This window comes from Ambystoma mexicanum, chromosome 1q (assembly GCF_040938575.1).
Source record: "Ambystoma mexicanum isolate Mex_15411 chromosome 1q, UKY_AmexF1_1, whole genome shotgun sequence".
Taxonomy (NCBI): domain Eukaryota; kingdom Metazoa; phylum Chordata; class Amphibia; order Caudata; family Ambystomatidae; genus Ambystoma; species Ambystoma mexicanum.
Genome location: NC_090922.1, coordinates 253,794,963 through 253,810,744, shown reverse-complemented (window position 1 = coordinate 253,810,744; position 15,782 = coordinate 253,794,963). Strand labels below are relative to the sequence as shown.

The window sequence follows — 15,782 nt, the reverse complement described above, 5'->3', positions numbered from 1 at the left end:
TAAGCATAAATATACGGCCGCAGACACATTTTCCCTTCTTGCACAACCATCATGGTACAAAGTCCCAAAATAGGAGGTCCAATCTGCAGCCCCTACATGAGTGCCCTGTGGAACTTGTTTTCCCTTGTTGGAGGATTCACTTGTCACAAATACAAATTCCCAGAAGCCCTGTGCGTCATTCACCCGGATTGCCTCTAAAAATTGCTCCGAGGCCATGACTTCCAACTCTAGTTTCCTTTTCTCAATTGTCCTGCGATAGTCAGTACACGCTTGAGCAATGATGCGTCTGTCCGTCGCAGGACATTTTAAAATATCTAAATAACTCTAGTTATTATAAAACTGTTTGTGCATTAAGTCAACTCTACAGGAGGCGAGTGCTATGTAATAGCCTACAAACAAAACACAAAAAAAAACACAAAAAAAAAAAAGAGTAAACTTACACAAAAGGGACACCACATACACTTTAAACCACAGTTAACTGTTGTAATATTCAGCCAATAATAGCTACATAGTTACAGGTTTTAAGTGGAGAAATGCATTTCAAATGAATTTTAAAATAAACACAACCTTTAAAAATAAAAGGAGAAGAGTTGCCATTCAGTTTAAAGGCCCACAAATACCTAGACAGGGATTTAGCAACTGTTCACCAGTCAGTAATGTTTACATACACAGCTAGGCACTATATACATTTGAATCAGTTCATCATAGGTTTAAACTGGACAAACCCAATAGGGCCAGTACAATAGGATCCAAGGCCTTCGTCAGGTAACACACAAAGAAGAGGACACAGAGGCAGCAGGCAGGTCGTCTTGGGGAGCCCTGGCAATAGGTCACCAGTGACTTTGGTGGTGACAAAGGGCAGCAGACTCAATCCCACTACAAAGAGTGGCATCAGGCCCCGAGAAAGAATTTAAGAGGGACAGATTAATGTGGCCCTCGTCGCTCCAGAGAGGGAGATAAAATTGCAGACGATGGAGCAAGTGGACCGACTATGACCACGCAGAAAGCCGATGCGAACATGAGTAAGGCAAAGACGTAGATGCGTTTGACATGAAGCACATATGCATCCCTGCACGAAGCTACACAGACACTTCGATTAAACTTTTCTTGAACATGCTTTTGACCCACTTAGAGGACATATACTCTTTGCTATGCAGTAATACAAGATGCACAAGAATAAGACATGGAGCTTGCTTAACGCTGAATGCAGTTAACATAGGTAGCCATGAAAACCAAAAAAAGATGCAGCCACAATGGAGTGAATGGAAAGCACGGAGAAGGCTCAAGCATGCAGGGGGAAGCCTGACTTGCTGATTTAATATGGAAATGCAGACCAGACTGGTTGTGCAGTCGGTGGACGTGCTCCAGCCAAATCCATCAAGGGATACAGTCTCACATCGACACCTTCAGACTCGGTCCCACTACAAAGAGTGGCATCAGTCCCCGAGAATGAATTGAAGAGGTACAGATTAATGTGGCCCTCGGCGCTGCGGTCCCTCCCTCATCCAGACGATACAGAAATGAAAGGTGTACATCATTCCTGGTCCCCTCCTCTCCATCACCACTTTACCGCAGATGTGAGGAACGCTATTCACTCAGGCAACCATTTAGACCCTATCCTGATGGCATCATAGAGGAGATAAACTTGCAGACGATGGAGCAAATGGACCAACTGTGACCGCGCAGAGAGCCGATGACATCCTGACTAAGGCCAAGACGTAGATGGTTCGACATGAAGCACATATGCATCCCTGCACAAAGCTACACAGAGACTTAGATTAAACTTTTCTTGAACATGCTTTTGACCCACTTAGAGGACAAATTATTTGCTATGCAGTAACACAAGACGCACAAGAATAAGACATAGAGCTTGCTTAATGCTGAATGCAGTTAACATAGAAAGCCATGAAAACCAAAATCGAAGATGCAGCCACATTGAAGTGAATAGAAAGCACGGAGCAGGCTCGAGCACCCAGGCAGAGGCCTGACTCGCTGATTTAATAGGGAAAGGCAGACCAGATTAGCTGTGCAGCCGCTGGATGTGTTCCAGCCAAAGTTATCAAGCGAGAGAGTCTCACTTTGATACCCAAGGACACAGACAAAGGCAGACATTAGAAACAAGAGAAGAGGGGGATAGGTGGGCTCTAGAATTGAACACTCCTGTGCTGACCTCTGTTTAAAGTTTGTTGGTTTTTATAGTTCTGTGCAAGGTCACAGGTGGGAAGAGGTGTACCCAACACCTCTTATAGTGGGATCGTGGAAAAGTTCTGGTTACAGTGCAAAGGAAAGTTTTTGTGTTGAATCTTGTCAATAAAAGATTCTCACGCTGGATGCAGTGTTTCAAATTGTGTTTCTTTATTGTCCGTAGTGCAGACACAGTCTAAAAAGTGGTCAACTGACATGTGTTTCGACCCCGGAGGGTCCTTCTCAAGGCAGGTTGGCTATAGATGCTCAAAGGGTTTGTTGCCCCAGGTAGTTCAGTAGGTGCTGTATGGCGAAACTGGTCGTGGTCGGGTCTTGTTATAATTCATGGTTGCTGCCGCTGTCTGTCAAGTATGCTGTGCTGATTTGAGAGATCTGCCATTAGAAACAGTTTGCTAAGTTAGACACCTGCATGCAAAAATGCTAGAAAATCCTTGTAAATGTGGAGCAAGAAAATCAAACCAGTGGTCTCCACACACATGATCTGAGACTGGGGCAAAAAACCCATTCCTTCGAGCCAGACAGACCTTCGTTCCCACCCAGCTCAGGACAGACGATGCAAAATAATACCAGGATGAAAGCTAAAAGTACTAAGCTCAAGGCATAGAGGATCAGGGATGGCAGCCTTATTGGTGCAGACAGCACCTTTGGGGCGGTTCCCATCACCTTAAATTGTTGCTCATGGGCTGGTAACCGTCCAAGATGCCAAGGCTGAGAAGGTCCTCACCGACCAATCCCAACCCACCTTCGGCACCAGTTCACACTTTGTTGCACTGTCCAATCTTAATGCAGTAACCTGACATGCTTGTATTTGCAACATTTAGGAGGTGGTCACAGGTGGAGGCATCAGATAAGGTGTAGCCAATGAAAACACTAACCCCATATAGCTTCTATGTATAGTTTGCCCCACTAACCAGCGCCAGGCTACCTTCGGTTTCGTAGAATACTGCGTCACTTATGACATGACAACCCATTAAAAGACATAAGCCTGTAACGAGTCGAGAGAATATTGTAAATCGTGGGGTAACCATTTCTGTCCCCGTTCACAACATCTCATAAAAAACAGTTGCTGTTGTCACATTTTTTGCACTTTCTCCATTGCTTGGGCGCAGGGATTTCCCCCCGAAGTGGACCTCTTGCTATTGTAATTGGGGCTTTTGCATGCCCCTAGTTCAGAGGGTCCTAAAAAGGGTCCCCCATTTTGGTGAGCAGCAGACAACACAATCTCATTCCAGGCACAACAATAGCCCCCTGTCAGGGCGAGCAGCACTCCGTTCCAGGATATTAGGGGAAATCCCTTCCACCAAGCTGTGGATATTTGGTGGCCAGCCAACTACCACTCATTTTATCACACACACTAGGATGTGGATTAGGTTGCTCTGCAGAAAATGACCTAGCACAAAACAGATCCCATTCATAGAGTCTTCCTTTGTGTTCTCTGTAGAATTTGCTAAAGATAATGACCTTATATGGGCATCCCTGTCAAACACTAGGAAGTAGACCGATAAAGCCAGTGGGTTTGGATTGCAGTCCTTAACAACAACAAGCTAGCCATTCATGGTTACAAAAATGTAACGGTGTCAAACGTAGGGACACCCACCAACCTACACCAAATGCACTGCTAGGTGAGGGAAACAGATAACTCAAACAAAAAAACAGGATAAGAAGGAGCCCATGCCCTGATAGTCATAGGGCCGCACAGGGCATCCCATTAAAAAAAATGAGTTACAGTGGTAAGTGAGTTTGAGAGGTTGAAAAAGAATCACACTTACCCCAGTACAAAGCCCAGATACCAAATACGGCTCCTCTAGGGAACACAGCAAATCTCCTAGCCTTTCGGTAACAGATGAAGACATTTCTGTTTATTTAGATTTTGATCTGCCATCTGGCTTAGATAGTGTCCTTTCTTTCTTCTATGGCGCCTGGACGCCTTCGGGCATTGGCGCCTTGTAAATAAAATAGCATAACATAACAACAGATGAAATCCTGGGGGTCTCACAAAGCTAGGCTAAAAGCAGTAAAAAGAAAAAAACAACAAATAATCAAAGTAACAACTTGCAGGTATGCTGCCTATAATAGACCAAAACATGCCTGGCCATTCCACTCTTGGAGCCCTCCAAGCACTATCCCTTGCAAGCCCTCAGGGCATGCCCGATACAACTGAAGAGAAAACAAACACACCCATACTCTTTTCCTCTTGCACCAGACAAGTAGGAGTGGTAAAGCATCCCAATCTCTGTTGCCAATGGCACTGCCATGACATGATCCTACTTGCATGGGAGAACAACGTTCCTTTTGACTTGCAAGGCAATCAGCCTCGTTGTGAGGTAAACGCCATGCCAGAGTTGTGGTAAGCATTCCAATTCATGACAGCTAGTCTGTTTTATTTTTTATTTTATTGCTTACACCATTGCATTCACCCATTTCTGCATGTATACTCCAGCAACAGCGGAATACACACACCACAAGACTCTGCACACAGGTCCCACAACACTTCAGACCTGATCCAAAGGCTGATATCACATCTCCAAGCGTAGTTCTGGCGTAGTCTACCTCCATGTCCTCAAATGTCAACCACCAAAGCCCCATTTCACCTTGGTTAGAATTAGAGGTGTACTGAATAGTAAAATTCCTATTTGGCCAAATATTGAATAGTTGACCCAAGTATTCGGCCACAGCCGAACACTTGACCCGAATAGTTCATTTCCATAATGTGCCCCCAGGAGTATATTATATTATATATTGCTAGAAGTATGTTGCCTCCAGCAGTATATGAAACTTGAATATACTGCTGGAGGCATGTTACAGAAATGATGTAGCACTTTCTTATGAATGCATGAACATTTTCTGATCGGTTTGATAATTAAACCAATCAGAAAATTTTCATATATCAAAATGCTGCGCCATTCCCATAAAGTTTCTACAGCAGCATACTAGATACTGCTGGAGGCACGCTATGGAACTACATTCTGCACACCAGTGAAGTAGTGTTATGTTTATGCGACCTCCCTTGGTGTGCAGAATGTATTTTGCTCACAGAGAGTCTCCAAGGATTACCTTTGGAGATGCTCTGTGAGCAAATACAACATCGTCAAAATACTGCCTGCGAAGGCTTCAAGTATCCAACAAGCAAGTTGCTTATTGGATTGTGCAACCTTCCACCAGCAGTTCTTTCCTCAGGGAGCATCTCCAAATGTAATCATCAGAAACTCTCTGTGAGCAAGTGCTGCCGGGGGAAGGCTGCAGCAGCCAATAAGCTACTTGCTTTTTGGATGCTTCAGCCTTCCCCCAGCAGTTTCACTCTCTGTGATTGGCTTTCATTTCTCAAACAGAGGGATGATTGTCAATCACAGAAAGTTAGCTTCAGCTTTGAGTGAGTGATCCAAGGAAGAAATTGACCAATGCCGAATAGCTGGATATTAGCCGAACTTCGGGCGAATACTCACTCTAAGCTGAAGTTCGGTACACCCCTAGTTAGAATGCACATGGCAACATAACTTCGGGCTAATCTTCCCTCTGCATCTCTATCCCCCACTGTAAGGAAGGCATGGTATCAAACATTGAAGACAGACACAAGTGATCACAGTTCAAGGGTGTTTATTGAACTTCAATGGGTTGGTTGAATGCCTATCTAACCTAAATCTAAGGATGGGAGCAAGCTACGACCATTAAATAATAAGAAGAACGCAGTCCTAGTCGAGCCTCTGCCAAAATAAAAGGGCCTATGGTAATGAACCAATTTCCAATCCTTACTTCTAAATACCAAAGAGTGTGGGACAATTATGTATGTAAAAAAAAAGTGTTCAAGAAATAATGTCAGGTTGGTTGAGCAGTTGGCTTCCCTGCCCCATGTTTCCAGCACGGGACACAGGGACGGACACGGACACACACACACACACACTTATCAGGATCTTCACATGCACAAGGTCTCTTTTCTTCAGACTTAGACACCCTTTTTACCATAATGTTTACACTTGGTCTCCCTCGTTCGGGTGCGGACCATGGAACTCCCTTGTTCGGGCTCAGATCCCTTATAGCACAACATTCATATTTCGTCTCCCTTGTTCGGCTCGGACCATGTAATCTCACTTTCTACGGTTTCCTCTTGATGTCAAAATGTGCAATGGGTTTTGTTTAAAAAGTCGCAGGACCACTTTGATTCTCTTCACACAGTGTTCTGATCAATCTTCTACTTTTGTTTCTACCACTTCTTGGCAGGATACTTTACAGAGACCTTCGACTGAGCACTATCACGGTGCCAGACCACTGTCAATGGTACTGTATCTTTCCTTCTCAAGTTTAATGTCTTTCATCACGTGTTTAACAATGTTCGTTCCAGCGCCCGTTATACAATTTTGCCGCTTGCAACCTTAACTTCAACACAGACCGGTCTTGCATCGGTCTCCCCAACTCACCGGCTGTGTTGATATTTCTGGCGCTTTTTTTTTCTTGGAGCCAAAGACGATACCACGGCAGCTGCTGCTGCTCCTCCTCCCTGCCTTGGTCGGCTACGCACGAGGGCCTCCGGTATCCCCGACACACAATGCAGGATTCTTAAGTCTGGTTTCCTGGCCTTACGGTTCCTGACTCAAAGGTTTCCTGAAAGTAACCTTTTCATGCCGAAAAGGTCAAGGGTATTTCCCTCCTTGCGAACCCTTCTTGGTTTGCAATCTTTCTCCCCACGTTCAGCTAGCAACTCAAAACTGCTGTTCCTTCGTGTGCTTTGCCTCGCTCAGAGAGTGCTCTCGTGCTCCACCTTTTATCCGTTTGGGGAAGTTTAATGGAAGTCAGGTGTAAGTGACTGTCAGTTATTGCCTGACTCGCCTGACCATAGTAGCAGGACATGTCAGGTACACTGCTCGGGTGTGAGTCTGTTTTCTCCCAGAGCGGGCTGTCCGTGTGAAAGTGTTTGTGAAGGGAAAGGGGGATGGAGGGGATAAAGTTCCCACGTATTCTACCTGGTAGGATGGGGTAAAGGTGTTACGGGGGGGGGGGATACTGCATCTTGCCATCCAATGTCCCACTCCCAGAAGACACCTCACCCAGGCGATCCTCCCGCACTGGTCCACCCCAGGGTCTGGACCAAAGGCAATGGCAGTTGCCTGCCCACCTGAGAGATCCACAGGGACTAGCAGATCAGAGACCTTCTGGTTTCTCACACCACCCTACCTAAGAACATCACAGCACCACTACGCCATGGAGCCCCACACAACAGATGATGGTACACCTCTCCTCTAATCTGCTTGAGCATGACGCTACAAACAAAAGGCCAGACACAATCTCTGCAAAGGCTTACCTCCCTCTGGGCACTAGACAGACTGCCACCAACCAACCGCTTCATCAGATTGAACACCACCTATACCTGCCACCATGGCAGTGATAGCACTCACCTGGGCACTAAATCCAAACATTTCAGATCACTTCTGGCCTTCTAGGACTGTACTTGCAGCAATCTCTGGCACAGTGGCAGGTGCTCTCCAGCATCACCAGTCAAATCTGCACAGCTTGCCTCTTTCACTCCACTAGACAGTTGAAGAACATCATGCTGGCCAGTTAGCCAAGCACATCAGACATTTTACCAATGGATTCATTTTTGTTGAGGATGGTCGATGTTCGCAGCTGTCCCCTTACACAACAGCGTGCCTTGCGCTACCTAGTCAGTAAATGTTTGTATCACAGTTACAGACCAACAGTCAAGGCACCAGACTAAGATGTGTGCAAAAGGCATTCCTCCTTATTCCTCATCTGTTTCAGGAAAGTACATGTTCAGAAGTGTACACCTAGCAATACATGCAGTATTTATGCCAGCACACCTTCAAAAGTCACACAGCACTCATATCCACCTCTCACACATCATGCTCAAAATTCAACACTTCAGTCAGCCACGACAGAATGTATACATAGCAGCTATACAAGTCAGCACATCAACACAAGTATGAAGCCTGACATATTTGAGGGAATGCCAGTGAAATCAGGAGACCACACAATGGTTTGGTGACCTTTTGTGAATGTTATTTTCTCTGTTTTACCAATAGTATCATTTGATTTCTGCCATTGGATGTAAGTTATAATAACTGAATTTGTGGAACAAAATAAGGATATAAATTGTAAATAAACTACCTGAACATCCATTGATGACATTCCTGTAGCTTGTCTGAGGAGAACGGCTTGAGTTAGGGATGATAAACGTTCGAACTTCTTCATCCTCAAGTTGTAGATTCTGCTGCGAGGCAGCTGTTTCAGAAGACAAGAGTCATTAGATGCAATGTTCTACAGTGCAAAGACAACATTTGAGAAACATTTTTCCATCTAGAACTAAGTCAGCATAAAGAAATCAAAAACAGTTAACAATTGTGACAATCTCAAGAATGTCAACAAGAAAATACTTCTGGTCAAGTCACTCTTTTCTTAAGAGGCAAGTAAAGACTTGGATGAAACGTGTCCTTTATTTGCATTTGGGTGGCCATAAATGCTTCAGCAACTAGTGTCCGATTTCTCAGACACTGCGCCACGGTTCCCTGCTCACCAGTTTCTTCCCCACCATTTTCCATCATCAACTTCCATGCCATACTCCTATGACACACACTGGAAAGACATCCTTCAGATCACTTCCCTCCTGTATGAAAAATGTGTGAAACCAATACATGACAAAGTTGAAGTTTCCCTTTCTTATCTGTTCTGGTCTTGTTAGATTGCTTTTTCCTGCTTCCTCTGTACCTTGTTCACCTTTGTCTCCCATAGTGCTTTTGAGGATTGTATGGTTTTCATTTACTTTACCTTTGCTTCCACTTTCTGCTCTCCCTGGTCTGCTCTTGACCTGCACTTGTTTGTTTGGTGTCTCTACTCCCTTTACCACTGCCGATTATGCTTACTTCTTAGCAGGGGTCTCAATGTCCCATGCCGTATCATTTGGTTTTCTCACATAGTTGGGATCTACCTCTGATAATTACATGGGTGAACTTTAGAGTTTCAGCCTCTTGGGTGGAGGCTGGATTTTCACCCAGTCCCATATTAAGCACATTGGAGGTTTGAAGCCCTCTTTCAAGCCCATATTCTCAGCTTCTTGACCATTTTCTCTTTATTGACTGGCTCCACTACTACATTTGTGCTTCTTTAGTTTAGTTTTTGTAATATCTAGGGGTGTAGCTAGATGAATTTGCACAAATCTACCTCGCATCAGCTGGAATAGTCACACCCCGCTGTTAGGCATAGTTCTATGAGACACCACATCCTTATCCACTTAACACGATTCAGGCATCCTGTGAACGCTACCTGTATAGTCCATTTCATGAGCAATCACTTTGCTCTTGGGCTATGATGCCTTCCCAGTGTGCGACTGTAGGTCTGTGACTGTTGATACTACACATGTATCTTGCAAAGCAGTCTAATCGTCAGCCCTGAGTATTCAACAAGTAGTCAGTCATCGTGGCAGTTTTTTCGATTCGGGTAGGTGCTCTATGAAAGTATTCTTACTGCATCTTGGATGACAGTCAGGCAAGTCTTGGTGTTTGGCTTCCAGTGCTATTTGGTCCCAAGATGTTCACCAACAGTTTGGGATACATCTGCAGTCTAAATATTGAGGTCTGAACGCAAGTGCATGACTGACTGGGCGCTTGTCAACATGCCCTTCTCGATTAGAGAGTAGTGTTGCTCAGTCTTGGTGAGAACTTCGAATGTAAACATGATGATATGTCAAAGGCACTTGTGTCTACGGCTTTGATTGTTTCTGTAGAGATCTCAATTTAGGTGGTTTTCAAGGCCTCAAAGCATTGATCAAACAACTGGTAATGTGCTGCTATTTCAACCACGCTCAAAGGCTTTCAATTTTCTTTTTTGATATTAAAGCATTTATTGCCCGACTTTTATTATATGTTTAGTTAAATATACACATTAAATGATTTTTATTTGCACTAAAGGCAAATTTCCTCACTTGTCCCCCATGAACATGGCACACAGACGAGCCATTATAAAATTAAAGTTTTGCTCATTATTCAGAGCAGCAAGGAAAATGTAAATCCAGATCTACATTTAGAACCCTCCAGCATGCGTAGCCAGTTACACTGCTCATCTATGAGGGCAATGTGACATGGCAAAAAGAGAACACTGTGTGCTGCCATAACAGTTCAGAGATCACGGAAAAGCAAAACGGTTGATACTCTTAAAGTGTGTTTATGAGTTTATTCTTTCATCATTTGAGATAACCTGTTAGTGGCTTTCTGTTTCCATTGAAATGTCTCACAAGTACAAAAAACATAGTTCTATGCCTTTCCCATACATGGTTGTAGTTCCTCTTCTGAGTTGGAATGAGCTACTACTATTCCTTTTACCAGACTTACTTTTTGCTCTACTTCCAAGAAGGGTATTGAATAAACTATAAAGCTCCATTGCTTCGGAATTAACTTTTATTTATCTGTTTATGAATATGTTGTCCTGGAACTATTTAACTCCCCAAATGTCTTTCAGTATGATTTTCATTTTATTTTTAAAACATGAGGCTGAGTAACATAATCCAAAAGGAATGTTTGCATACTGGAGCACCTCAATGGATCTGACATCTTGACAATACCACACTGGTAATGTCTAGCTTCAAGAATATCTTCGCTGCATTCAAGGAAGGGACAAGCTCAGGGGGGAAATGATAACCTACCACCTCATTATTTAGGCTATGGAGGTCCTTCCATAGCCTCAGCCTTTATCTATTCGCCTTACCTTATGATCTCTGAGGGGCCCAAGGTATGCAGTAGCTTCTAATGGTTCTATAACCTTATGGAGGAATAGGTCCTCCAGAAATTTGAGTTCATCACAAACAATAAGAGGAATGGTCCCCACTTAATGTTTCACAGGCATGGCACCCATCTTGAGCAGAGGTTTGGAATATTCTTAAAAACAACTTGCCCGAGGGATAAAATGTTAGACAAATCTACTTGTACTGTAAAATAATCTACCTGTCACTATGTGGCACAAGTTGATTAAATATGGCAGAAATGTACTAGACAGATACATGCTTAGAAATTAATTTAACTCAACATGTTCAGGTGTATCTAGAATTTGGTATATAGATATGTGTGACTTCATGCCTAAAAATAAAAAGGTAGGCATACCATGGGAAAAATAAATTCATACAAGACTTGGACAGCACAATTAAATAGTTATGCTGTGCTGAGGAAAATAGCAACAATGCATCCATGTTTTTCTACCAAAACTATCAAAATAACAAAACTAGGTTTCCAGATCACACTTTCTAGAACATTCAAGCAATCGTTGGCTGTTGTAGGATACATACGACAGTTTCTTTCTCGCTACTCTTTTGGTAGTGTGGGAGGAGTGAGGAAGAGGCGCAATGCGCTTCAAGGACAAGTTGGTTGGTTTGACATGTAGCGCAAAAATTGAGAATGTGGTACTCTGGACTTGCAGCAGGATGGGGTCTGCACAAAGATAAAAGAAGCTGCCGATTATAACCAGAATTCTGTCACAATGTTTTAACATGAACACTACTTCAGATGATGTACAATTAACTGCAAAACTGAGGTGGTGCATGAATTCTCCAAGCAAACGGCAGCACATTTACATGCACAGAAATAGAATTGCGTAATTGTCGCCACCTAAATTATCTACTCACTGCCAATAAACTGTGACCAACCAGTATAGAATAATTCTCATGATTTGTCACTCCGGACCAAAGCTAGGTTCCTCCTTCCTCATTAGCTCGCTGACCTAAAAAGTCTTCTCCCAGTACGTGCCAGAGACTTCCATTAAAAAATTCCCCCACTGAAAGTCCTTTACATTGAGCAGCACTTTACACTCTTTCTTAGTGCAAAATAGGCCTTTTCTTGCTATGGCTGTCCAAGATCATATTTCAGCCCAAGGCATTTTAATGGGCAACAGCAGTTGAAAAAACATTTTAATGTTAAAGGAGACCGATTGCAATTTGGAAACATGGACACATTTGACAATCACACCCACTCTGGCAATAGCGCTCTCTCACCACAATGCAACCAACACGCAGTTGCTGGAGTCATGCAGCCAAGTCACCAATACACACTTGGTACCCATGTGTACACAATAGTTAAACGAGAGCATTTTGAAAGTCCGAAAAGGCTATAAAGGCTCTACCTAATGACTACTTGCACAGGGGACAATGGGCCTCATTACAAGTTTGACAGTAATTCTGTAGTAAATCTGTTTACTGGAACCACCATTTGATCCTGTGGAGTTACCACAGGATTACAAGTAGTGGTAATTCCATGTCCATTGGACTCCATGGATGATTTAGCGATAGTGGAATTACTCTGTGGTAAATCTGCCATTTTTTGTTGTGGTAAAGTGGTGGATTCACCTTCAGCTTTTTGCTAAAGGTCAATCCTGCTCTTTACCTCCAAATGTATAATTCATTGGTGCGGGACAAACAGCAGTAATTTTGTTAGCACCAACAAAAGTGGTGGCAATGTGATTACCACTACTTTTTTGCTGCAATGGCGCACTTGTAATGAGGCCCAATAGGTTTATGAAATCTTTTTGTCCCTGACAACAAAGAACTTGTCCTGTGAGCGGGGCTATAGGCATTCCATACCCTGCTCGAGTCTGATCTTGTGGACTACACAGTAAAAGTTTGAATAGTTGACTTGAAAACACTTGTGTGCTTATCTACTAGTTCGATTATGTTCTTGCTGGTTAAAACTTGCTATTTGGAACTGACATCTAATTAGATGTTCAGGACTTGTCCCAATATTGATTATAGGCATACAATGACATGAGCCAAATAAAGATTTAAATAAACCTGGATTCCTTTATTTGTATTCAGGTGACATTAGACTCTCCGGCTGGTGGCATCCCATTCCTCTCACTGCTTGCCAATTACCCTCTCTTGCACGCTTTCCTATGCCCCTTATATACATTATGCCCTGGCTGTGGACACAAAGTAAGGACTGTCGCTACAATTGTTCTGTTTTGACCAGAAAGTGCTACTTAGTATTAATTTGCTGTCCCCAATTTAAAGTCAACATTCCATAAAGGTAATCATTTTGCAGAGTGATTTCACCCACATAAGGTTCACCACATCTGTAGCTAGTAGGTGTCTCAGAAAATGTTCACTGAATTGCTTTAAGGAGGTGTTATTAGAATTCATCATCATCATATTGCTTTTATTCGACATTGTCATTTGCCACAAAACACACAAACATTTCAACATATTACAATATTAAGATATAAAACACATCAATTAATAAAAACCCAAAACTATATATAAAACGTTATGTAATACAGTTGGGCCAAATCATCTCAAATCACACACTATGAATTCATCAATTTAAGTCCCTTTGGTTTGCAATCTACCTAATCGGGTATCGATGATTAAAAAGTCCTTAGACATATGTGCAAAAAACAAAACAATAAAAGTGCATTTATAGATTTTATAGCAACACCATGCACGCAGGGTGCTCATTTCTTAAGCCATGGGGGTATGCAAAACAGCAATAAAGTGTATATTAAGGTTAGCACCACCATTTGCAGATTTGATAACAGCATCAAGCAAACTGGGTGCTTTTTTCTTAACAATGAGGTGCATGTGAAGGTAAGCAGCGTCATTAGAAGTGAGATTACATTTCCTGTGGACCACATTACGATGCAGTGATAAATCCACTGGATTCCAACACAAGTTCAACCTACTTTTCCCACCATCGTTCAGCACTATTAAAAGTATGCAGAACCAGGTGGATTTATAGGTTTCACAGCAGCATCATTGCAAATAAAATACATTTCCCTTTGGCAATAGGAGTATGCAAGGAGCAGTAAAGTACATTTATGAGTTAGTAGCAGCAATGGGGAGGGAATGCATTTATAGGTTTAGCCCACATTACAATACAGGGTAATGAACTCCCTAGTTTAGATTAATGCTCTGGCTAGTATTTCCCCCAACTTTTAAAATTCTTGCTCTTATTCACCACGTCTGGTGGAGGTAATTGCCACAAAATGTACTATATTGATGTCATTACACTGGCGGAATAACATTAGACTTTGCTTGTCTGCCATGTGCTTTGCAAATAGTCTTTAGATACTTGTTCCTGGCTATACAATATCCCGGGCAAAAAAATAAGAAGTGGTTTAGGTATTCCATGGCTCAACCACAGACCGGGCATGAATCATTTCCAGTCGAATCCCATGTACGGTATGCTAGTATCAATTGGCCTAGCCTGCATTTCATATACAAGTTCCTTGCATAGGGGGGGATTAATAACATCTAAATATTTTTCAAGACCCAGGCACAATTTACTAGCCAGATAGGAATACCCCGTTGCCAACCTACTACATTCATTTATCAAATCCAATTCGCCCACCTTCCCGAGGCACACTTTACATTTATGTTCTGCGAGTCCTTTCATGATGCCCAGGGGATTATGCCAATATCTGTCTAGATTTAATTTCGACAGATATTTTTTGACATGGACAAACCATGGCAACAGTTTACCACCTAGTTTAACACTAGCATGTAACTGATTGCCTGTAAATGATTGCCTCGCAATACATTTTGAGTTTGGGGGATGGCCCAAACTGTAAACCAGCAAAGAACCAACCTAAGGGCCCTTAATCGGCCCAAGGTCCAACTCTAAATAGATGGGACTACCTGGGCATGCAGATGCCATACCAAGCAACCACTTGAGGAAACCTTTCCCACCAGACGCAGTTTACTACTTTCTACATGTCCCCATGTCTCCGCCCCATATAGTGCTGCAAATTATGCAGATTAAGTGCAGGTGAAATAGCACCCTGGCCGTGAATCTCCAAATTGCCCCACCATATTTTTCTAGGAGTGAACGAGATTTAACAAGTTGGGATATCCAACTACTTTGGTCATTGAGTCTTACCCCCAGGTAATCAAAACATCTAACTAGTTTTAATGCAGTACCATTGATGTTCAATTTAATTTAAGTGTACTTTCTGAATTTTGCCCCAAAAATATGGGATGTTGTCCTCCCTATATTTACCTAAAGTTGGAGCTCAGTGCATTTTTCGACAAAGGCTCCAAGTTTGGTCTCCAAACCCCTTGCTGATGTTGATAACATAGCATCATCCGCGAAAAGGGCGTGTGACCTCATTGATGTAAATTAAAAACAGTGGGCCATGCACACATTCCTGCCTCACCCCTCTAGTCACCATAAATGGATCTGTCAACTCGCCCCCTAGACCCCATCGCACTGCAGCTTTATTGTGTGAATAAAGTTATTCAATAAACTGTAGGCGGTTTGCTGTTACCCCCCCCCCCCGCCCCGCTTTTCTAGCCAAAACAGACCACGGTGTTTCCCGTGACACTTCGAAAGTAGTCCCGAGAACCACAAACACTGCATATAGGTTCATGTTTCTCAGCACTGTGTACTTCTATATGACTAGTTGTAAACGGAACACCTGGTCCATAGTACTCCTCTTTAGCTTGAACCCTGCTTGAAGATGGTCCAGTATTTCCTCCTGTATTACCCATGATTTGAGGTCTTCATAAATGATTCTTGACAATACTTTTCCCACCCCATCCAATAGGGATATCAGCCTGAAATTCGCCAGGTCCTCTCTCGCTCCTTTTTTATAAATTG

At 42.9% G+C, this 15,782-nt stretch overlaps 1 protein-coding gene and 1 long non-coding RNA gene across 6 annotated transcripts in view; one reads left to right on the top strand and one right to left on the bottom strand.

The window, feature by feature from the left end:
- LOC138527192 (uncharacterized) overlaps positions 1-15,782 on the bottom strand; it is a 536,606-nt gene that overhangs the window by 172,227 nt on the left and 348,597 nt on the right. For all 5 annotated transcript variants that reach the window (XM_069638300.1, XM_069638302.1, XM_069638299.1 and 2 more), the window contains one exon: positions 8,323-8,436. In XM_069638300.1, coding sequence (XP_069494401.1) covers positions 8,323-8,436 — 114 coding nt within the window. The remainder of the gene's footprint in view (positions 1-8,322; positions 8,437-15,782) is intronic.
- LOC138527194 (uncharacterized) overlaps positions 1-15,782 on the top strand; it is a 375,852-nt gene that overhangs the window by 86,942 nt on the left and 273,128 nt on the right. The gene's annotated exons all lie outside the window — the stretch shown is intronic.